Source organism: Arachis hypogaea, chromosome 5, assembly GCF_003086295.3.
Source record: "Arachis hypogaea cultivar Tifrunner chromosome 5, arahy.Tifrunner.gnm2.J5K5, whole genome shotgun sequence".
NCBI lineage: Eukaryota > Viridiplantae > Streptophyta > Magnoliopsida > Fabales > Fabaceae > Arachis > Arachis hypogaea.
In genome coordinates, this window is record NC_092040.1 from 9,410,714 (window position 1) to 9,435,882 (window position 25,169).

A 25,169-nucleotide genomic window follows, 5' to 3' on the forward strand; every position below is an offset into this window, starting at 1 on the left:
ATGATCAATGTGGCGCGGTTATTAACCAAGGGGTTTTGTAAAAGGTGGTTTCCTAGAATCAAGGGATTAGGTGGAGAGAAGGATTTGATTTGACAATAACTACTTCAAAAAAGATTTGAAATGACAACAAAAAGATTTTGTTCATCATAAAATTAGGGATAAAAAAAAGTCAAGGTGGGGTCAAATAAGATTTTGTGGGGCCCATCAGAAGCAAAGTTTGCGCAGCCTCCCCCTTAATCATAGCTCCTCCAACATGCCTTGATTTTATCTCGTCCATTCCTACGAGATAAAACTGGATAGAATCAGACATTCACAAATTTTCAACCTGATTTAAATCAAACATTCCCAAGCTTTTCCTTAACAAACAGAATCTATCTTCACAGAGGGATTTTGTAAAAATATCAGCAATTTGTTCTTTAGATTTTACAAATTGAATATCAATAGTACCCTTTTGCACATGTTCTCTAATAAATTGATATTTGATTTCAATGTGCTTTGTTCTTGAGTGCAAAACAGGATTTTTTGAAATGTTTATTGCACTCATGTTATCACAAAATAAGGGTATACTATTGATCTTTAATTTGTAATCTTCCAATTGAGTTTTTAACCAAATTAATTGTGAACAACAAGCAGATGCGGATATATATTCAGCTTCAGCTGTGGATAGAGCCACTGTGGCTTGTTTTTTGCTTGACCACATGTTGAGTGAGCTTCCAAGGAAGCAACACATGCCGGAGGTGCTCCTTCTATCCACTCTATTTCCTGCATAATCTGCATCACAAAACCCTACTGCACAAAAATCATCAGATTTTGGATACCACAAGCCATAATCACATGTTCCCTTAATATATCTAATGATGCGTTTAACGGCCGATAGATGGGATTCTTTTGGGTGTGATTGAAATCTTGAACATACACTCACACTTTGAATTATATCCGGTCTAGAGGAGGTAAGATACATTAACGAACCAATCATTCCTCTATACCGTGTTTCATCCACATCTTTGCCATTATCATCTTTTTCAAGTTTATTGTTTGGATGCATTGGTGTTCCCATTGGTTTGGAATTTTCTAAGCCAAATTTCTTTATCAATTCTTTTGCATACTTGCCTTGGTGAATAAAGGTACCACTATGAGTTTGTTTAATTTGGAGGCCAAGAAAGAAAGTTAGCTCTCCCATTAAACTCATTTCAAACTCACTAGTCATGAGTTTTCCAAACTCTTCACACAAGGACTCATTGGCCGATCCAAACACAATATCATCCACATAAACTTGAACAAAAAGAATATCACCATTAGAAACTTTAATGAACAAAGTAGTGTCGGTGGTTCCCCTTTGAAAATGATTTTCTAATAGGAAGGCACTAAGCCTTTCATACCAAGCTCTTGGAGCTTGCCTAAGGCCATAAATGGCCTTTGAGAGTTTAAAAACATGGTTTGGGAAATCTTTATGTTCAAAATCGGGGGGTTGAGCCACATACACTTCTCTATCAATAAAGCCATTAAGGAAAGCACATTTGACATCCATTTGAAACATTTTGAAACCTTTATGGGCAGCATAGGCAAGAAGCAACCTAATTGCTTCCATTCTAGCTACCGGAGCAAAAGACTCATCAAAATCAATTCCCTCTTCTTGATCGTAACCTTGGGCCACTAATCTAGCCTTGTTACGAACAACTTGTCCATCCTCTCCAAGTTTATTTTTAAATACCCACTTAGTACCCGTTACCTTCTTACCATCCGGATGAGGTACTAATGTCCAAACCTCATTCTTGTCAAATTGAGCAAGCTCCTCTTGCATGGCCTTGACCCATGATGGATCTTCAAGAGCTTGTTTGACATTGTTGGGCTCCATTTGTGACAAGAGAGCAAAGTTGCTAGGTTCGGTTTGCCTTTTGGTGGAGGATCTTGTTGTTACACCTTGAGAGGGGTCACCAATGATGAAGTCATGAGGATAACCCCTCATAGACTTCCATTCTCTAGGCTTTCGGACAGGTGTAGAGCTTTGATGAACTTCTGGTGGTCTTACTGTTTCAGTTGCTCGTGCTTGCTCAGGAGACAAAATGGAAATGTCTCCTCCAATCTGACGAGACAAAACTGGGCTGACAGATTCTTCATTTAGCACAGATTTGGGAATTTCTTTACTTGTTCCATCTTCTTCACAATCTGAATCACTATCCTTTACAGTGCTGGAAATTAAGTTAGAATCACAGAAAGTAACATGTATGGATTCCTCTATGGTTCTATATTCTTTGAGATAAACTCTATAGGCCTTGCTTGTGGTGGAATATCCAACAAACATTCCTTCATAGGATTTTGGATCAAATTTTCCAAGGTTTTCTTTATTGTTAAGAACAAAATATTTGCATCCAAAAACATGAAAGTACTTAAGATTTGGAGAGGTTCCTTTCCATAGCTCATAAGGGGTTTTCTTTAACCCTTTTCTGATGATTGTTCTATTCAAAACATAACATGTTGTGTTCACAGCTTCAGCCCATAAAAATTTGGGAATCTCATTCTCACATAGCATAGTCCTAGTCATTTCTTGAAGGCTTCGATTCCTTCTTTCAACCACCCCATTTTGTTGGGGGGTTCTAGGGCATGAAAAGTTATGAGAAATTCCTAAATCATCACAGAATTTTTCAAAGTCTTGATTTTCAAATTCTCTTCCATGATCACTTCTCAAATGGGCAATTTTCAAATCCTTTTCGTTTTGAATTTTCTTACAAAGAGTGGAAAAGGCATAAAATGCATCATTCTTATGAGCAAGGAAAAGCACCCAACCAAATCTAGAGTAATCATCTACCACCACAAGACCATAGTGTTTACCTCCTAAACTTTGAGTCCTAGTAGGACCAAAAAGATCAATATGTAACATCTCCAATGGCCTTTTGGTTGAGATTCCATCTTTTGATTTAAAAGAGGATTTTACTTGTTTGCTCAATTGGCAAGCATCACAAGTAAGATCCTTATCAAACTTGATGTTTGGAATTCCTCTAACCAAATTCCTTTTGACTAGCTTAGAAATTTGGTACATGCTAGCATGACCCAACTTTCTATGCCAAAGCCATTTTTCAGATTCAAGAGAGGTAAAGCATGTTACATTTTGTTCCTTTAAATCCTCAAGAGTTAATCCATACACATTGTTGCATCTTTTAGCTTCAAATAGAACATCCCCAGTTTTCTCACAAACAACTAAGCAAACAAATTTCTTAAAAATAACTTCAAAACCCAAATCACATAATTGACTAACACTAAATAAATTATGTTTCAAGCCATGTACAAGAAGGACATCATTTATACAAGATGAGAGATTTTTACCCACTTTTCCAACAGCCACTATTTTTCCTTTTGCATCATCACCGAAAGTGACAAATCCTCCATCATATTCATCAAGCTTTATGAAGAAGGTTGTCTTTCCGGTCATATGCCTAGAGCATCCGCTATCCATGTACCACATATTTTCTTTCTTCTTGGATGCTAGACATACCTACAAAATAAGCTCAAGTGACCTTAGGTATCCAAATTTTCTTGGATCCTTTCACGTTAAACCATCTCCTATGTCCCAAATCATTGTAATCAAAAACAACTTTGTAAACTTTATCACCAATCATTCTTTCACCAAAGAAACATTGAACTGGAAAATGACCACTTCGGTTACACAATCTACAAAATCTTGGAGTTGCTATTTTGTTAAAGTAGGTGGGATCTTGAAACCTTGTGTTATTGGATGAAGAAGGTTTATCTTTAAAAGAGGATTTCTCATCATATTTATAAAATCCCAATCCAGCTTTATCAAAAAGTGGTTTTTGACTGGCCAATATTTGATTTAGATTTTCAGAATTGAGAGTAAATTTAGCTAAGTCATTTTCAAGATTTTTAACCTTTTCCCGCAACTCTTCATTTTCCTTAAAACAGTTTACATATGCCACTACCGAGTGATCACTTTCACAGCTTCTAAGTTGGGCTTTCAACTGCTTATTTTCTTCCATAAGATCACAAGCAGTTTCGGCCTCCCTTAGTTTTTCTTTGAGAAAATCATTTTCAGCTTTAAGAATGAAAATTTGTTGTTCAAGATATTGATTATCAGTCAGAAAACATCTTATTTTTTCAGAGAGGTGATCTATCATGAGATGAAGGTTTTCGGTGTCAGGGTTTTGAAAAAATACCTGATCTACATGATCTGCCATGAGACAAGGCTGTGACTTAGTTTCAGATTCTTCATCACTGTCCGAGTCATTTTCTAAGTCTTTCCATGATGCCATCAGACCTTTCTTCTTTCCTCTTTTTTTCTTTTCCTCCCTTTTTAACTTAGGACAATCAGATTTGTAATATCCCATTTCTTTGCAGTTGAAGCAAGTCACTTTGCTGAGGTCTTTCTTCACTTTCCTTGAGCTGCCGCCTTTGCCTTTGAACTTCATCATTTTCCTGAATTTTTTGGCAAACAACACAAATTCATTTTCAGATGAGTTATCACTGAATTCATCATCCAGAGGGTTAGTAACAGAAGAAAATGCAATTCCTTTCTTTTTTGACTCCCTTTTTAAATAAGTGTTTTCAAAAGCAAGAAGATGTCCTCTCAAATCATCAAGTGTCATGGAATCAAGATTACTGCTCTCAGAAATAATGAAAGCTTTTGTTTCCCACTCTTTAGTGAGACATCTCAGCACTCTTCTCACAAGCACAGAATCAGAATGAGTTACTCCCATAGCATCCAAGCCAACAGTAATGGAATTGAACCGTTCGAACAGTTCATCAATAGATTCTCCTTCCTTCATTGTAAACATTTCATATTCCCTGTTTAACATGTCTATCCGAGTCTTCTTAACGATGGTGGTTCCTTCATGAGTGATTTGTAATTTATCCTAGATTTCCTTTGCCGTTGTGCATCGTGATACCCGTTGGTACTCCTCGAAGCTGATAGCACAGTTGAGTAGATTTATGGCCTTGGCATTTAGCTCCACTTTCTTTCTATCTTCTTCTGCCTAGCTTGCTTCTGGTTTAAGAGTGATTACTCCTTCAGCACTTTTGTTAGTAGGAAACTGTGGTCCTTCTAGGATGATCTTCCAAAGCCTGTAGTCTACTGCTTGCACAAAGATCTTCATTTTCTCATTCCAATAGGTATAGTTTTTCCCATTGAAAAGAGGCGGTCTGTTGCTTGACTGGCCTTCTGTAAGATTACAGGACACCAGATTTGAGCCACTGTTTTCTGCCATAAGGATCTTTTCTCCAAGCTGCAAAGCTTGATTTCTTTGAGACCAAGCTTTGATACCAATTGATGGTTTCAGTGGCTAAGAGAAGGGGGGGTTGAATCTTAGCCCCCTTTTTTCTTGATTACACTTTCTGGTCTTTGAGGAGACTTTTCTGTTTTTGTCTCATCCCTAGCCACGAGACTTTTTACTTTTGTCTCATCACTTGGCACGAGACATTTTTTATTTTAGCTCTTGAGCAACAGAAATAGAAATGAAGAAGTAGAGAGAGAAGATTACACCCAGATATATCCTGGTTCAGCTGCTAAGTGCAATGCAGCCTACATCCAGTCTCCATCACAACAATGATGGAATTTCACTATAATCATCCAGATTACAAATTGTAAAGTGCTAACCCAACTTACAAGGGGATTCCCACAGAATCATGAAACACAACATAGATGAACAAAGGAACTCTAAGACATCTATGGCTTTTTCTTTTAATTTTGCACTCTCTGCCTTTTTTCGCTCTATGGATTTTTCATACAAACCTCATTGTTTGCCTTTTTTCCATGAGACTCAAGACATGACAAAATTAAACATAAAAATTACAAAACAGAAAACATTGAAGCAGAAGAAAATCTGTAAGCTTAGGTAGCTATGAGACTTCTGTGCCTTACACTCTCACTTTCTTTCCTTGAATCAAACCATGACTGTTCACCCCTTTTATAGAGAAGTAAAGCCTTCACAGTTGAAACACCCACCCGAGCTTAGTTTCCTTTCCTTCAAAACAAACCGGTTCGGCCACAGAGAGAGAAGAGGTAACTAATGCAAAAACCAACATGCAAATACCTCTAGTCCTTCCTTGGTCATCACTCTTCATCAATCCGAGTGGTCCATCCTTGGCTTCCTCTCCAAGATGGATTTCTGGCCCTTGATGCTTCATGATGATGATGGCTTCATCTGCTCCAATCTCTGCCTCTTCCATCACTTCGCCACTCTAGCTACTTCCTGTGGTGGTTGAGCAGAATCAGAGACAAGCCATCCTCCAAAGATCTTCTTTACTGGCTGAATCTTCATCTTTCTTTTTGAGTATGAAAGATCCGAGATTACCTCACCAAATCTTACCACTTTTTGGTGATTATCTCAGCCACAACATACTTTTGGTTTTCTTTTCCGTGCCATCATTAACTTGATGGTCTTGTTGCATGCAGCTTCTTCTTTTTCTTTTTGGTAGCTCCATGTAGCTTCCATGGTTTTCTGGTCAATAACCGAAGAAGAAGAAGAAAGAGATGAGAGAGAATAAGCAACTTGGAAGAAAAGCAATTGAATGTGTTAATCAATATCATTACAAAGTTGCTTTTACTTCCCTTAGAGTAGCGTGCAGCATTAAGCAATCAATCTTGTCAAACACAATTTCTCTCTCATAGTTCCCATGCATGTATTCAATTCACTTTATTAAAGATTTTGAATTCCACCACATGCTTGAATTGGGTTTCGTTGAAGGCAACCTTTACTTTCATTCAAATTTGGTTTCGGACCAAACTTGGAAGTATTCAATAAAAACTAATGTTGGGCTTGGTAGCAACAAAATTAATCTGGCCCAATATAATAACTGGCTTCAGCCACAAACTCATTTGGACACTCAATGCTGAGCCAATAATAAAACAGTTGGGCTTGTTAATTTTCTTTTGTTTCGGCCCAAAAGTTTCAGTCATATATGATCATAATATACTAACACCAAAGCTGAATTGTGCTTGCACTAGAATTTTATTTTCGGCCCATTTTATACCTGCACAGCAAAATTAATTAATTAACATATATGAATCAAAATTAGATTAATAATTTTGCTGTTAATAATGTTTGATCATCATCAATTTAAATTAGAGTTTTCCAAACTCATCAGACGGTAAGGGGCGTAAATTCAAATCACGAACCATCTTCCCCCTCATTTAAAATCATCACTACCTTCTGTCTCCCTCTCTCCTTCTAGTGTTGCCGTTACTAGCATCTGTCGCCAATGCCAAGACCACCACCGTCACAGCCCATCTCTGTCGCCGTCGACCCCCCCGACCCCGCCTTCTTCTTCTTCTTCCTCTCTTCTCCTCTCTCCTCGCGTCGTCAAACCACCGTCGCCCCCGCCATCATTGCACTGCGATTGCCCAACCTTCGGCGAGTTTTTCATCCTTCGGCGACCACCCTTCCCCGCTGTTTCGCCGTTCTGCATTTCAGATTTTTTTAAAATCTGTTTCTCTTTCTTCTTCAAATTTTGTTTTAGTTAGGTTGTTTCATTATTCTAATTTTAGTTAATTAATTTAGTTAGAGTTAATTTTTTTATTTTATTTGATTTTAGGTGGTTAGAATAGGTTAGTTTTAGAATTATTAGTTTGTGTTATATTGTTAAAAGTGTTGAAAATTGACTGAATTAATGGATAATGCTACGGATTTTGTGTGAATTGATGTTAAAAGACTATTTATTTTGTTGAATGATTGCTTAAATTTGGTTGAATAACATTGACTTGAAATTGAGGCTGTCAACTGTTACTTAGTTGCGTTGATTTTGCATCCTTGATGTATGTGCTTGCTAAGTGTTCATTTATATGTCTCTATGTCTATTGTCCATTTTAATTGCATGTTGTAGTTACCATGTGATTTAGGATGTTTAATTTTTGCTTGGTATAGTTAATTAAATCTCTTTGTGATACATGATTGTAATGCGTTGGATATTATTTGCTAATTGAATTTTGTGTATGTATGTTGTGTGTAAATTTCAGTTGCTTTATTGAAGTATTTTTCACACTTAGTATCTGATTTAGATCCAATAATGCACATTATGGTTCATATGGTTCTATTCTAAGACACTTACTATTCAGATCATCAAATGTTGAACTTAATATTGTGGTAATAGTTATAAGAATTACCTAGGTATTATTATAATTTATTGTTGATTTGTTTTGCTAAATTTCTGTTAATTGGTATGCTATTTGCAGACATGACGAGAGGTAGAGATGCTGCGGATCAGACTACTGGTCATGGACATGGTCGAGATTGTGGTAGAGGGAGAATTTCTTTCGGTACCTCCGAAAATTCTGGATCATCTTCCTCTACTATGACTACCTCGGTGACGTCACAGATTGCGGGTTTAGTGGATCAGTCGTTCATCATAGTCTCTAACCCCAAGTACGTGCCTCCATCTACAGACGATGTCGCCTCCTACCGCTCAGCAACCTGCAGCCACGGCGACGTTGCCTCAAGCAACGGATGCCGCGGCCCCAAAGTCCAGCTATGGAAGTAAGGCAGCTGATGGCCTTCCACCACCTCCCAACGTACGATTGACCATTTGGCTTGATGGCAGCACAGGGTAAGTATCACTTCTAGGCCTTATATATTTCTATTTATGGTTAGTTATTGCTGAAAGTGTTTGAAAATTGATTATAGTTTAGTGGATTTAGATTTGAATGGTTGGATAGTATTTTCTATTTATTGATTATAGTTATTGATAAAAATTTCTGAAAATCGATTTCTATTTAGTGGATTTAGGTTTATTTGGTTACCTGGTTAGTGTTTTCTATTTATTGATTATGGTTATTACTGAAAGTTCCTGCAAATTAATTCCTGCTTAGTGAATTTAGGTATATTTAGTTGCCTGATTAGTGTTTTCTGTTTAATGATTATGGTTGTTACTGAAAGTTTCTGAAAATTGATTCTTACTTAGTGAATTTAGGTTTATTTAATTGCCTGATTAGTATTTTCCGTTTACTGATTATGGTTATTGCTTAAAATTCTTGAAAATTAATTCCTATTTAATGAATTTAGGTTTATTTGGTGTCTGATTTTGGAATTGCCATATTATTCTGTTTGTGGGTTGTTGTTAGGTTTGTGCCGAACATTAACGTGTGTACTTAAGAGATGACCAATGTTATTAAGCTAATGTATGACTATTTCTAACCCAATTACAAAAAGATTTTGCTGAAACCAGAGAGCAATAATTTTAGAAATGGGAGGTAATTATTATATAAGATAGAATAAGTATAAATAATTAAATTTTAATTAATTAATATTAATTAATTTTTTTTATTACTGCAAATTTTTTTTAACTCATATCTTGGAGAATTTGATATTTAAAGTCTAAATTAAAATTAAAATTTAAAATAATTTAAAAATAAATAATATTGACTGAAAAAATTAATTTTCTAATTAAACTCTGTAAAATATTTATTCAAAATCACTATTTTTTTTTCTCTAACAAATTAAATTTCACACGGTTAGAAAGTGAATCCTTTCTATTTTAACTTATTATTGAGATTTAAATTTTAATTACCGTTTCATTGTTTCCTCTTCTCTCTTTTGTTCTTACTTCGTTCATTTTCATTTTTTTTCGTTTCCATTATCATTTCTTTTCATTCACAGTATTCAATCATTATTGTTTCATTCACCATCGTATTCATTTCTTTTTTTTTTTTTCATTCTATTCTTTTTATCAGAATTTCACTATGTACCACTATAGTTGAGGTTGGGATGTGGTTTAAAAACCCATCTTAGTAGTGTTTATTTGTAAGGGAAAAAATTAATTTACTCCATGGTATAAATCATTTTCCTTTTCTACCATATCTATTTTCTCTCTATTTTTTCCTTTATTACTTTATTTTTTAAAAATAATGGATGAGATCATTTTATGGAATATAAAAGAATGCCTTATATGTTATTTGAGGTCCCTGAGGGGGTGGGTGTGTGGGGATTACGTAGTACGGCAAAATTTGTAATGTTATGAGTATCATAAAAAAATAATTTAAAACCGTATCAAAATTCAAGAATGACAAAATCTATGCTAATATAAAGAAAAAAAATGGGTTGATATATGTGTAAGCATTTTTATAATTAATTTCAATTAAATTAGTGCGAGTCCAACAAAAAAAAACGCGCTTATATGTTAGCATTTCTCTTTTTTTGTGCTTATTGTAGTAATTTGTTTAAAAATATAGAAACTTATTGATATATAGCATACAAATTTTTTAAGTATAATACAAAACTTTTATATATAATACAAATTTATTGATATAATAATATAAAATTTTTTGCATTTAATACACATTTTTAATACGAATATATTTTATTAGTTGAATGAATCAATATTCTGAATATGTAGTCTTCAAAAATTTAGTGCTATGCACATCAAATAACATAAATTTTTAAAACATAATACAAAAAATTTTGTAATAACACACTTATCGATATAATATAAAAATTTTTGTTTGTAGCACGTATAGCATATAAATTTTTTTTATATAACACATTTTTGTTGCGAATATATTTTGCTAATTGAGTGAGTTAATGTTTTGGGTATGTAGTCTTTTAAAAATTTCTGTGATACACATCAAATTTTATGTAATATGTGTATTTCATTGATTAGGTATGAATGTTTTAAGTAAAAATTTTTTATGTTGCATATTAAAATTTCAATGCTATGCACTGATATTTATGTATTGTGCATCAAAATTTTTATGTTTTAATTTTCTGAATATTTATAAAAAAAAAAAAGACGATGAAAACCATGGTAATAATAATAAAAGAGAACGATGAAAAAAAAAATTAAATAATAACAAGAAGATGGCAATTGTGACGGCAGCAATGACGAAAACGGCAACAACGATGACAATAACAACGTTAAAAAAAGAAACATTGTAAAAGAAGAAGTAGAAAAAGCCTACCTGTGTATGAAAGAAAAAAAGTGCGCGAAAATTTACTTAAAAATTTCGTTCAAAAAATTCTTGGAATAGTAGCTTTATTGAAAAAAATAAAAAGGAAAACATATATAGTTAGTTTGTTGTGATAGCAGATCTGAAGACGCACTATCTAGTTCGTTGGTCCGGTACACTTGCAATTTGTTATGACATAACAGCGATACACAGCGTCATATTTTTCTTTTCAAACAAATTAAATAGTGACACATCTCACTTATGATCGATCATGCATGCATATGGTTTTTCCGAACATATAAAGAGGACAACCCACCACTACTACTGTTCCTTTAAACTTGATAATGTATAGTGAACAAATTAAATGTTGATTGTACGTTCTAACTGGCTTAATAAGCCTCTTATTATGATGATATACGGAACATTGTTGGTATTCAATTCCTGGTATATAGTACTAGCTAGTAACCATATATCTTTTCTTCTTTTTTTTTTTCTTTTGCATTGAATTAAATACTATATGTATAGCTAGTATTATTACTATTACATACTGTTACTATTTACAAGCATGCTTATATGCATGCCTTTGAGAACTTTGATCCTGAAACGATAAGTAAAGAAAGGCGCGCGACAGAACAGTAGTGTACTTTAGATTCCAAAAGAATCGTAAGTAGTTAATCTGTTTAACATGCATGTTAAGTCAACGTGACTTGAAAACAAGCAAAAGAGCCATTTAGAATCTAAACTTTTCGGTGCAACAAAAGTGCAATCTCTTTTAAATAATTATATGGAATAATGCATGCTAAGTTCCCACGACAAGTCATCAGGTACCACAGTAACTAGCTCCACTCAAATTATTAATAAACATACAACATCATCATCACTGTTACACTTGATTAAATGCATCCATATAATATGATATGGCACGATATTAAACATACTAAATTTAATTTAAAAAAAATCAGTTAATTAAAAATAGATCATGGTATAGACTTTTAAAAAATATATGAAGCTCGTTATTAAATCGGCTCGTTAAAATACATACTATTTTTATAAAAATAAATTATTTTTAATTTAAGCTTTCAATTGGTCATATTCAATAAATTCAAAAAAATTAAGAGTAGTTAAGACTAAATTTAAGATTGTATTTTTTATTTTAAAAAAAAAATTTATATTTGTGAACTATAATTTGATTATAAATATAAACTAACAATTAACATATACATGAGTTATATAATTTATAAAGCATAAATTGTAAATTCTAAAATGTAATTAATATCAATTTAATTTTTTTAAATTTATTATTTTGAATTATAATTTATAAAATAGACTTTTAAATATGTTCCTAGACTTATAAGATTTTTATGTAAGTAGGATTTAAACAAAAAAAAAAATAGATTTAAACTTAGATCATATATTTACAATAAAAATTAGATTTGTCTAAACCAAAATTCAATTTGATTCGGTCCATTTGTCTAAACCTAACTAGATTAGTTGTTGAATGACACAAGATTTAACGTGTATGGAGAAAGAGAAAGGGGATTATATTGAGGAAGATGCATGGATATGGAACAGTATAATAATCTTAGAAGCAAATTGGTGACGTCATCTATATTTTAACGTACCAACAAGAAGAAGCTAATAATATGATATAATAATATTTAGTGTCAGATGTAAAATGATGGCTTCACATTCTTCACCACCATTATTTACTTATTTTATTTTGTCGCATTCATTACTTGTGTAAATTAAAAACAACACACTATCTTAGCTTCTTCCAGCTAGCTAGCTCCTTCAAAACCATTATCATCTTATTTAAAGGGATCTCTTAATATATAAACTAAAAAGAATCCAGCACATCATGATTGTTTAAACGAATGTTCCTCGAATCAATTAGTAAAAGGAAAATTGATAGCTTCCGTAGTTTTCTTATTTCGGTTGGCCTCAATTAGCGTGTAATTGCAACTACTAGAAATATTTTTTTTCCTTGATTATTTATTGCTGAAGGGAAAAGAAGTAGTGGAAAAAAATGAAGCAGAAAAGTTAAAGCACTAATCTGATTATTGCAAGGTGCACAAAATTAATCAATACGTGTAGCAACAAGAATCAATAATGTTTCACCAAATCAAAGTTGATGATAAAACAATATAACATGCATAAATATATGTAGATAGGCTTAGCTTTCTAGCAAATATGGACGCACCTAATCATAAAGTATATATAAATAAAATGCGGCCTTATTAGCTTGTAATTAAAAGGAGATGACCTACCTAGCTAGCTATTTGACAAATCATGTAATAATAAAATGCGAAGCTGCCATCAAACTTCTCCAAATAATAATCACATTATGATATAGTAACATTGATGTTTCCCATGTCAGTTGCTAGCTATCATTCTCAAAACACCATCTATCATAACACACATTATGAAATCCATTAAGCTCGTGCTGTGAAATTACAAGACAGCGCTATCAGAATGTGCTTGAAAATGTGGCAGCTTTTGGTCCCACACCCACACCCTTCTTATTATTTCATATAGTGATAACGGCACTCATACATTGCATGATATGTGTGTATGTCAATTGATTGATGCTGGTTAATCTACGTCAATTAAATAATCTAGAGCACTGGAGGAAGCAATTTTGAGTGTTATTATTATTTTTGAAAATTAATAATAATAAGCATGGCAACCATATTTGGCTGTTACGTATAGTGATGCCAAAAGGGCAAAGTGGTATAACACAATGTTGTGTGTTGGCCTTTACGCTTTAAAAGATTATTAACCACCACCTAAAAACAAAAGGGGTGGCTAGTGTTCCTTCTAACTTTCCCAAAGTAGTGCGGCACTTGCAACTCAGAACGTGAATATTAAAAGTACTAACAAAACAAAACTCGAAAAAGAAGAAAAGGTAAGTGAAGGATAGATGACGAATTAAATTAAAATAAATGTTAATAAACTGATGCTAACACACGCATAAATTAACGACACGTGCGTAGCCGACTTTGTCACGTGAGCGGAGTAGAAACTAATTAAGGGGATAATTAGGTCCTTGCAATGATGAAATAATTAATGGGACTCAAAGAAAGGAGCAAACACACGTGTGAAAGGGGGGTGGGAATCACGTGACACTCCCAAACCCAAAAGATTGAGCTGTCCATTGTGCTTACAAATTGGAAAGTGTTTTATGAGTCCCAACTTAGCTTCAGGCATTCCCAGATTATTGTTCTCTATCTACCAAATTTTAAATGAAATAAACAAATAAAGTCAAGTTTTATTGTTAATTTGATATTTATATATATAGTTTAGCCTTACATCAATGAAACTAGGCTTGGGTAATGCTAACCATAGTTGTTAGTGTTTATGTTGTATTATATAATATTATTCAAACTAATGGTAGTCTAACATACACCAATGCAATATTATTTAAAGCTTTTTGCACACGTCAATGACTTTAATTAAATCCTATATGTATATATAAACAATATCGTCCAGGATCAAATTATCTAATTTCGTTCTTACTTGCAATGACATTTGTTTATAATTCATTGTCTTGTCTCTTAACGAGTTTTCCATCATATTATTTTTAAATCTCTTAAAAATCTTCTTGCCAGTAACAAGTCGTAATAAAACATGACGTGGAGTTTGCAAATTAGTAAGTTATAATTAAAGACCTTACAAATAAACCCCGTATTTAGAAAAGCAAACTCTTTTATTTTTATTTTCTGAAAAAAAAATCATTATTTTAAAGATAACTCTACTTAAGTTTTCACCATTTACTTAATCAGTCACACTATTATATACTATGTGAAATTGATACTTAAAATTTATTAAATAATTTAATAAATTTGACTAAATAACATAAATTTTCACCGTTATATATATGGAATCATAATTATTTTCCTTAATCATCACGTAGCTTCTTAGCTTGAGTCTCTGAACGGAAAATGGAGATGAGAAATGGTTATGGTTAGAAAGTGCCGTGGGAAACTATGTATTGGGTTGCATGAATTTTAATATGGGTGGCAACATCACATATTTGCACAAGGCAAATCGGCACATGCATGCGCACCCTAACTGCTTATGCCAGTAATAAAAGAAAATTGATGGCCCTTTTCCTTTGGCACCAACGTGGAAACATGTCTCCAGTTAATAAAATATTATATTAGTTGTTATCTATCGGGCATCAACTTTCATATTTTATTTTCCTTTTTCCTAAATAATTTGACGGAAAAAACATGATAGGTTAGTTTTCTGTAGATAGGTAAAATGTAGGAATTAAATGCTTCGATTCGTATAAAAAGAAAAAGGCAAAAGATTAATATAGTATAAATTCATTTCTGTATATGGCTTGACATGAACAGTTTTTCTTTATTTCACTTATTCGATAATGACTAAACAGGTCATTTACTTTTTTATACCTGTAAAACTTTGAAATAGTTCATCAAAATGTTCTAGGCTATTAATTTAATATCTTTTAAAAAACTGTAATATCAAAATATTATTTAAAAAATAAAAATATTATTTTCACACCAAAATTAACTATCATACATTTATATATTTTATATTTAACTAATTGTAAGATCATCAATTTTACAGTTGAAACACGTTTCCCATATATAAAATTATATTGATGGGAGTCATTACACTATTCTATGTATTTTTTATTATGTTTTGATTGAGTGGGGCTGCTTATAAGCATCAAAAAGAGTGTGCATCAACATTACACAAATACAGTGATGATATTGTTATTGCTATTACAAAGTCAAACTAGAGCTTAGCTTGTATATACACTAAATAATACATGCCATATGTTTCAATAAACCAAATACAGAAGCAACAGCATGAATAATAATTAAAAAAAGAAATCATGTATACTTGTTTTTAAATTTCTCACACCGGAAACGTTATTAGTAGGTCTTAATTTCCTTAAACTAGTACATGCTTTTAATACAATTTAATTATGATATCGTAGAAAATTAAACCACCACAAATGTATGTGAAGCTTAGCTTTCCTCGCAGTATAGAAAATGACACGTGTAAAAGAATAATCTATAAAAAATACGCTCGAATTATTTTGTTATTGGTAAGAATATTTTCGAATTTTGTTATAAAAAAATACATTCAAATAATTTTAAAACGTGATATTAAATTATTTTTTATCATTAATAAAATTTAAAAATATTTTTGTTAGTATTAAAATAATTCAAGTGCATTTTTTATTATTTAACCCTTATAAAAAGAAATAAAAAAAGTTAATAAGTCTTTTTTTTTATCGTACAATCTTTGGGTAAGACATGTTAATTGGCAGAAAATTAAACATAAGCTTAATATACATAGCAAGCAGCCACATAAGGATAGAAGTTCAAGGTTACTGTCAAGTTATATATATATATATATATATATATATATATATATATATATATATATATATATATATATATAGAAGGTAAAAAAAAGAAGATATAAGGTGATGATCATAATAAGTAAATGTAAGAAAAAGAAGGAGAAACATAAGAAACACCTGTAAAAATGCAAGGGTATACTAAAAGGGAAAAAAATGAAGATGGGTAAGGGTGACAGTGCCAAACCTTAAAGCGGTTATGGGTTCTTTTCAGACCCTATTTCGCCCACACAAACCTAACTTGTCTATTTTGCCCATCCACTCGCACGTGCCATCCATCCACACCGTTTAGTATTCCTTATTTCTCAAATCTTAACTTCACTCATGGAAGAAATTTTTTACCAAATTGGCCTTACCAACTAAGGGGGCTAAGAGCCAACCACAATGATTATCAGGGGGTATTTTAGTCATTTCCGGATATAAAAAAGGGTGGTGGTAGTTTGGATTATTGAGATGACTTTGTACTCACCTTATCTTTATATTTTATTCCGTAGTTTGCGTTGGTTGCCAAAGGACGTGTTCAAATTACAATATAAGCCAATACTTGCTGATGATGGCAGTGTGGTCATTTCCTAATAATAATTATAACACCATACATTAATCACGAATTATTTAAAGGTTATCATGAATCACGAATATAGGAGAGAAATTCAAATTATTTTCATTTTCATAATTAGCGCATAGACTAATTTTGTTTTGTTTTTCTATGTACAACATTATTGGTAATCATAAGCTTTTTGTTTACAAGAAATGAGTATTACATACTATTAATTAATGAATTTTAATTTAATTTTCTAAAAGCGAAAAGAAAAGAAGAGAAGAATTGGCATTTTATTAATCTCATAGAAATCATCATTTTAGCAGAAAACGCCAGTATAGGTACCTTCTTTGACCTGTAATTCCAACCATTAATATGTTGAGTAATATTTCTTAGTATTATGTAAGACAGAATAAGGTTATCGTCGTCATTTCCACCGAATAAAAAGTCATCATGGTATTTCTTTTGCGTCCAATTTATAGCCATAAATATATTAATTGAAAAATTCGTCTGAAATTAAGAATGTAAAGATAAAAAAGTATATATAAAAGGACATTATTGGTGGAAAAAAAAAAAGAAAAAGAGTAAATTAAAGGGAGAGAGTGAAGAGGGAAGAAGAGGAAGAAACAAGGACCGCTTCCCTTTCAAGTGTGGAGTATTATATGAGAGTCCCCCCTTTAATTAACTAAGCCTCCATTTTGTTGATTTTTATATTAGAGTGTAACTTGCGCTTTCTTTTTCCAGAAGCTGATTGCAAAAAAAAAAAAAAAAACACTTACCGCCAAGAGCAACAAAGCGAAAAGAAAAGGAGAGAGAGAGAAAGAGAAAGAGAGAGTGAGTAGTGAGTGTGGGAGAGAGAAAGGGAAGGAACTAATACTGTGTGGAAGCTTTCGAAACCACAGAAGAGAAAACGATGTCGGAGAGCTTTACATCACCACTGCAACTCTAAGAGAGAGAGAGAGGGTGAGAGGTATATATTATTACTACAGACATGATGATGAGATAGATAGATAGATAGATAGAGCGGTCTCATAAGGAGAAATTAACACTTAGATGAAAATTCAAGAGAAAAAGGGGGCCTAGATATACATAGCTAGACCCTGATTATTATTTATTCTCTTTCTTTCTTTTCTCTCTCTCTCTCTCTTTTATATCTATCTTTATGGATCATCACTACTCTATATAATATATATACACATCCACTAGTCTCTTTTTTCTCTTTAATTTCTGCAAGGTATGTATGTACATAATTGAGTTTGAATTAGTGTTTGTTTGGATTTGCTTATTATTATTTATTGTTGTTGCTGTGGAGTGCTGATGTTGTTGTTCTTATTATCACTGATACCGAGAATTCAATTATTGGACAGTAGTGGCAACAAAGGTGAGGAGGGAGGAGAGGGTGAAGAAGATGATGATGATGATGATGATGATGATGATGATGATGATGTTAATATGGGAATAGCAAGCACACAGCCACTGCATCCAAGACCCATTCTCTTCCATCACTCATCAAGAACAACACAAGAGCAGTAGCAGCACCATTCATTTTCCTCCTTTTCTTACTCCAATAATAATAAGAATAATTCTATGTCCCATCAGCAAGATTACCAGCAACAAGCAGCAGGAATCTTCAGCTTCACGAATGGCTTCGAGAGATCGACGGTAACACACCAACAAGCACAGATCCGAAGGGACAACAACAAAGGCTTCGATGCACCGCCACCACCATTAGTAGGGATAGACGAGGAAGAAGAACAAGCAGGAGGAGCTGCAGGAGGAGGCCTTCCCCATGTGTATGAAACCGCAGGCATGCTTTCGGAGATGTTCAATTTCCCTGCCACCGAGCTCCTGGAACAGCAGCACCACCACTTCCGCTCCCCTTCTTCGTCGAGGCCACAACCACCAGAGAACTGGTACGGAAGCAGGCAAGGCATGATAGCCACCACCACGACGGGGTTTGGAGGAGACTCCAAGCAGCAGATTTCAAGCATGAATGCGGATTCAGCAGCAGCCATGCACCTTTTCCTGATGAACCCAGCTCAAAGGAGATCTCCTTCGCCTCCTCCATCGGCAACCTCTTCCACTCTCCACATGCTTCTTCCCAACCATTCCTCCAACTCCTTGCAAGGGTTCCCTCCTGCTGGCTCCGCAGGAGGGTCTTTCGGGCAATTCACATGGGTTCCCGACAGCGGCGCCGGCCATGAGGGAGCAGCTAACAACCCTCCTGGCCATCACGAGATTAACGTGGTGGAAGGGCAAGGCCTTTCGCTGTCGCTTTCGTCTTCGCTTCAGCACTTGGAAGCTGCGAAAGCGGAGGAACTGAGGATGGGAGAAGGCGGTTTTCTGTTTTACAATCAAGGGGGAGGGGCGGCGGCGGCTTCTAATTCGGGTCATTTTCCGTACAAGAACCATTTGCAAGGTGGCATGGTAGGACAGGGGCACCTTGCTGGGTTCCCTTCTGCTTCATCTTCTTCGTCCTTAGGGGTAGTCCACGTTCTTAGGAATTCAAAGTATGTGAAAGCCGCACAAGAGTTGCTTGAGGAGTTTTGCAGTGTTGGAAGGGGCCACTTGAAGAAAAACAAGTTCAGTAGGCAGAATTCAAACCCTAATTCCACCGCCTCTCCTTCATCTTCCAAAGATCCTCCTCCTGCTGCAGCTCCACCTCCGCCTCCTTTGTCAGCTTCCGACAGGATTGAGCATCAGAGAAGGAAGGTCAAACTTCTATCAATGCTTGATGAGGCATGTAATCTCTCTCTCTCTCTCTCTCTTTCGCCCTCTCTCATCCATCAAGAGTCAATATCTTTTCCTTCATATTTATTTGCTCCATTAATTAATTATTATTAAAGGGTGCATTATTAACCTTTCTCGTCACCACCTCTCCGCCCGCACGCATATAATTAATTAATTTGAAGAAAAGAAAAAGAGGGAAAAAGCCGGCTGGTATAATAGTAGGGCTGCATTTACATTTACATAGGATCGGATCTGTTGTGCTTCAGTTGTTGTTCCTTATTTTAATAAAAAGGCCAATTTTTTCTTCTTTATTTTATTACAATAAATAATTGTGTGATTTGATTGGTGGGAGGGGGATCTTATAGTATTTTGGGTTTTTCTTAGTTTGGTGAAAACCATGAGGAGACTATCCATTAGGAGAATACGTCCATCAAGATGCGACGTTCCTTCTTCTTCTGATGATCTGACGGACAAGCAACAAACCCACTCACTATCTCTTACGTACCACCCACCTTGCTTACACTTCCAATATTGCACCCCCAAACCCACCTTAATTATTCTCACTGTCAAATATTTCGATGCATCCTCCTTTTTTAAAATTAATTTCCCTATTCAGTACATTGGGATATAACACCTCACCAAATTCAAATTAAATGCTTAAATCAGAACATGATTTTCTGCCTACTCTATCCATTTAAAATCATTAACTACTAATGATTAGGCATATGTGTTTAAATTCATAAACTAACTAACTACCATATATCCATATTAAATGAATGCTAATGAAGTTGGTTGATGAAGAGGTTAATTAAAGAGAATAGGCATTCATGCATTAAGAAGCAATAATGAATAATTTATTGTGGATCAGGTGGACCGAAGATACAACCACTACTGCGAGCAAATGCAGATGGTGGTGAACTCATTTGACGTGGTGATGGGGTACGGGGCGGCAGTGCCGTACACGGCGCTGGCGCAGAAGGCGATGTCGAGGCATTTCCGGTGCCTGAAGGACGCAATAACGACGCAGCTGAAGCATTCGTGCGAGGTGCTGGGGGAGAAGGAGGGGGCGGGAGGGTCAGGGCTGACGAAGGGGGAGACGCCGCGGCTGAAGATGTTGGAACAGAGCCTACGGCAGCAGAGGGCGTTTCAGCAGATGGGTATGATGGAACAAGAAGCTTGGAGACCTCAGAGAGGCTTGCCTGAACGTTCTGTCAACATTTTGAGAGCTTGGCTTTTTGAGCATTTTCTCCACCCGTACGTCCTCCTTTAACCTCTTCAGTTTAGTCATAATTATACATACAATCACATTTCTTCTCTTATTTTGTTAATTAAAAAAGTGTATAGATAGATAGAATAGGAAGATGCTTTGATGGAGAGGGAGAATCTAATCAAAAGGCGTATGTATAGCACAGTAAAATTGCAGTGTCCTTGAATGTTGTCTCGGCAGCAAATGAAAAGGTGTAAAGAAGCTAAGTCTTCTCATGCATGGGGCATCTTTGAGTAGTTAATGCAAATAAGTAAAATAAAACAAAGGTAATTAGATGAAAATGAAATGATGATAAAGTAGAGAGAGTGGTCAGTGTGTGCAGTGATCCGCTTTACTTGTGGTAACTGATGGTGGCAGTAGTAATAGCAGCTAGGACATAGATCTTTCTTTGTTGCTCTTAGATTCTCACGCCCACCCCACCCCAGCCCAGGCCAGCCAGCCAGCCAGCCAGCCATCCATGAATGAATGAATTGAAGGAAAGAAAGGTTCAAAGTTTGGGGCTGGGGTACAGAAAGCTTGGTGTCTCTTTATACGGTTATGGCAAGGACTCTGATGTCATTTTCTGGTCTCTTTCTCAGGTATCCAAGCGATGCAGATAAGCATCTCTTGGCGAGGCAGACTGGCCTCTCCAGAAATCAGGTTCCCCCCTCTCCCACCCTTATTAACTTTCATTTATTGCTTTGCTTTCATTCATTCATATTAACAATTAATTATCTTCTCTTATATATATCTTGCATCACTAATCATTACCACTTATAAAACAAATAATCAGTATAGAGGGACAAATATATATTTATGTTAGCTACTAGGCTTCTCTGTGATTTGATTAATTACACGCACGGCCCACCTTGACGTGACTAAGTAACAATGAAAAATTTTTGGGACCAGTAGTAAGTTCAGATGCAACTTACATCATTTTGGGTTTTGTTCTGTCTTTCTCTATGAGGTAATGTGGGTCATAATTGCTTCTTCTTTTAACTAGCTTTCTCTTTTCTTTTTCCTTTCAATTTTCCCCTCAAAATATATTTCAATTTACTTTTGGAATCTCTCTTCCTAGTGACAAAAATTCTAAAATTTAAACGCCACAAGTAGTACAGAGGCAATAATAAATATATATTGCTGTTGAGACATCAAAGTTTGCCTGTTGGAGCTATAAATTTTTGTATATATTTAAAGCGTGTTACAACATGCATCCAAAATCATTTATTTTAAATTTATAGAAATTTTAAATTATTTATATAAATAATTACTTAATATACTCTACCACCGTATAAAAATTTCTCTTTATGGATGTCCAGTTCGCGTTCTTTTCTCTTTCTCTCTCACCCAACTACACAATAGGAACCATAAATGTGAGAAATAAATGTGTGCTTTGAAGATCTATCTTAAAGTTTATGCCTTCTATCCTCTGTGCTAATGCCATATTCATGCAACTTCGTCCACTAGCTCGTTAAGTTATTAGTTTCACTTTTTTTGCTAATTTTGCTAATCATATAATCACGTGGTTTACACACAAATATAGCATACATACCCCGTTCTATATATATTATGCACGTTCTATTTTATCACTAGTGTCTTCTTTTTGTGTGCATGTAACTGTCAGCCGCATAACAACACAGAACTTTGCCCCCCTTATTAGCCCAGAAGATCTTTTACTCTATCAATAAAAATACAATAACTACACTTAATAATTAATATGAAATTATAAATTAATCAATTACTTCGATATGTCTGTATCACCCTAGCAAATCTTTTCTGTATTAATAAATGTAGTTTAAGTCATGAAGAATAATTAATTATATAAAAAGAAAGAAATAAAGGCTATTAATATTTTACACTAGAAGCATATTATATAATAGTTGTCAGTAGTAATATACTGGTGATGACTAAGCTCATAAGGTCATAGATACAAGGCTATGTCGCTTCTGTTTATCAGAAGAAACTGCTGATGAATAGTTGCATGTTTTGGAGTATATAATCACATTATTATCACTACTGTCCCTTGTGTCACACCACAGAGAAGATACCTCGGTGCCTAATAAACACGTAATAGCGATTCAGATTGAAAGAATTCAAACTCTTGATGTTCATTCTCACTGCATACAGTACTATATGTTTTATCATTTCGGTCTGCTGATGATCTAGCTAGTACATGTGTAGTTTCAAAGCTTCACCATCCAGTTAATGTTGATCATCTAGTCCTTAGCTTCTCGTCTGTTCTGCACGTTTTATTTCTCAAAAATGCTATTTGTACACTAAAATTAGCTATTAAAATTGTGTAGTTTAATTTATTTTTAATATATATTTATATTCCAACATATATTTTATACTGATAATTAATTTTGATGGCTGATTTTAGTGTATACACATCATATATGACGAATTAGTCAACTCTTTTTCAAGTGTGAGTATATACGTGTTTATAGGATTTGGATTCTCTAAAGTTTGAATTTCATTTTAGAGAATAAAATGTGATCTTTTATCATTGATTTCATAGGTGGGATCAAGAATAAATATAAAAGAAAAACTATTCAAGAGTAAAAAATCACACTTTACTCTCTAAAGTCAAATTCAAACTTTTCACTACAATGAATTATATTAAAGACTGAATCCAAAAAACCACGCATTAATTAATAAAAGGAAAGAGTTAACCAATCATACATTAATTGGCCAAATTAAAATTTAAAATTCTTTATTAATAAAATTTTTAATCCTTATTGTAATTTAATTTAGATATACTTACTAGAACATAATGTAGTGAATTGAATTTTCAGTATACGATTTTATATGAATTTACTAATAGAATGACAAATTATTAACGAATATTTATAATAAAAACACTTTAAAGAATGTGACATAAGTTGAATGAAAGCACCTAAAATTGACTCTCAAAACATACATAGCATATGGGTAGTACTAGTAGAGTTTGGTAAGTTGGAATGAAATGAAATAAATGGTTGCCTTAAATGTGAGAAATGATAGAGCACAGAATATGTTTAAGAGTGTTGTGGGTGATTTCAGGTATCAAACTGGTTCATAAATGCCAGGGTTCGGTTGTGGAAACCCATGGTGGAAGAGATGTACCAACAAGAACAAAAAGAAGCAGAGGAGTGTGGGGCAGCGGAAGAAGGCGAAGAAGAGGAAGAAGAAGAACAAAACAACAGCAGCAACGGTGGGCAGCAACAAGCACAAAATCCAAGCACAACGAGTGGCGGTGAAAGCGAAATACAAGTAGAAGGGTTTTCGGAAAACCAAGAGGGAATGGTTGCGCAAGGTGGAATGGCGTCGGAGATGATGCCCCCACAACAGTCACAGAGATCGATGGCAAGCGATGACACGTGTCGACATGGCAGCTACGTAGCAGGTGCTGAATATGGGACCGCGTCTACTACTGCTGCTGCTGCCGCTGCTGACATTGGATCCGCTACCCTCATTAGGTTCGGGACCACCGCCGGTGACGTGTCACTCACCCTAGGGTTACGCCACGCCGGGAACGTCCCCCGACAAAACCCCTTTTTCTCTTAGAAATCAATCCTCATTATTATACTACTGCTCTGCTTCACCATATAATTAATTAATCATTAATCGTTATATATTTTATATTATTATTATTATAGGAACATCATATCCTTTATTTTCTATTCTATATCAGGAAATACAAGAAAGAAATCCTTTTTTTGTCTTCCAATTCAATCCACTATTTTTATTTGCATCATTTCGAATAAGCTAAGGTAATACAATAGATAGCTCCATATATGCTCCCTCATTGTGTAACTGTATAGTAGATCCATCGTTTTTCCCCATATATATCAACTTTATCAATTAATAAGATTCGTTCCGGTGTCTTATAGTTCCGTAGGACTTGATCTTGCTACTCATGAGTTATGACTAGAACCGCAATTTTTTAATTTATTGTAAGTTTGTTGTAACTATGAGAAAATATTCAATTTAGCATTTAAATTTTTATGTTAATCTCAATTTAATTCTTATCAATTTCAATTGCTTTTTTCTAATTTTACAATTTTATAAATGTGAATTACATTCATCTTTGACATAATTTCTAACACATAGATGTTAATAAAATACTAACATAAAGAATTAGATATTATGTTGAAACGGTAAAATAACTTCGTTTTAGTTTAGGCACTTAAATTGCACAAAAACAATGTCATAAACCCATAAATTTCAAGAAATATCATTTATGATATTATTTTTGAGATATTTAAATGCTAAAACTAAAATAATATTATTTTATAAAATTTAACGTGATATTTGACTATTAACATCAATATTTGTACGCCTAAAATTATCTCAAAAAATTAACTTAAATTATATTCACAAAATTTAGAGA

General features: G+C 34.0%; 1 protein-coding gene across 6 annotated transcripts; it reads left to right on the plus strand.

Moving 5' to 3' along the window:
- Window positions 1–17,378: 17,378 nt before the first annotated feature.
- On the plus strand, window positions 17,379–24,506 carry LOC112800640 (BEL1-like homeodomain protein 2). 6 transcript variants are annotated; one of them, XM_029298234.2, is made up of 5 exons: window positions 17,379–17,791; window positions 18,189–19,560; window positions 20,420–20,805; window positions 21,397–21,457; window positions 23,840–24,506. In XM_029298234.2, the coding sequence occupies exons 2-5, from the start codon at window positions 18,409–18,411 to the stop codon at window positions 24,341–24,343; spliced, it is 2,103 nt and encodes a 700-aa protein (XP_029154067.1). In that variant the 5' UTR covers window positions 17,379–17,791; window positions 18,189–18,408; the 3' UTR covers window positions 24,344–24,506. The 6 variants fall into 6 exon arrangements, with proteins under 6 accessions (XP_029154067.1, XP_029154068.1, XP_029154066.1 ...); XM_029298235.2 differs by having other exon boundaries at window positions 17,392–17,791; window positions 18,192–19,560; XM_029298233.2 differs by having other exon boundaries at window positions 17,403–18,055; window positions 18,192–19,560.
- Window positions 24,507–25,169: the final 663 nt, after the last annotated feature.

Coding starts and splice junctions, on each gene's coding strand:
- LOC112800640 (XM_029298234.2), top strand. CDS start 18,409: ATGTCCCATCAGCAAGATTACCAGCAACAAGCAGCAGGAATCTTCAGC. Junction 19,561..20,419: donor TTCTATCAATGCTTGATGAG/GCATGTAATCTC, acceptor ATTGTGGATCAG/GTGGACCGAAGATACAACCA. Junction 20,806..21,396: donor TTTGAGCATTTTCTCCACCC/GTACGTCCTCCT, acceptor TCTCTTTCTCAG/GTATCCAAGCGATGCAGATA.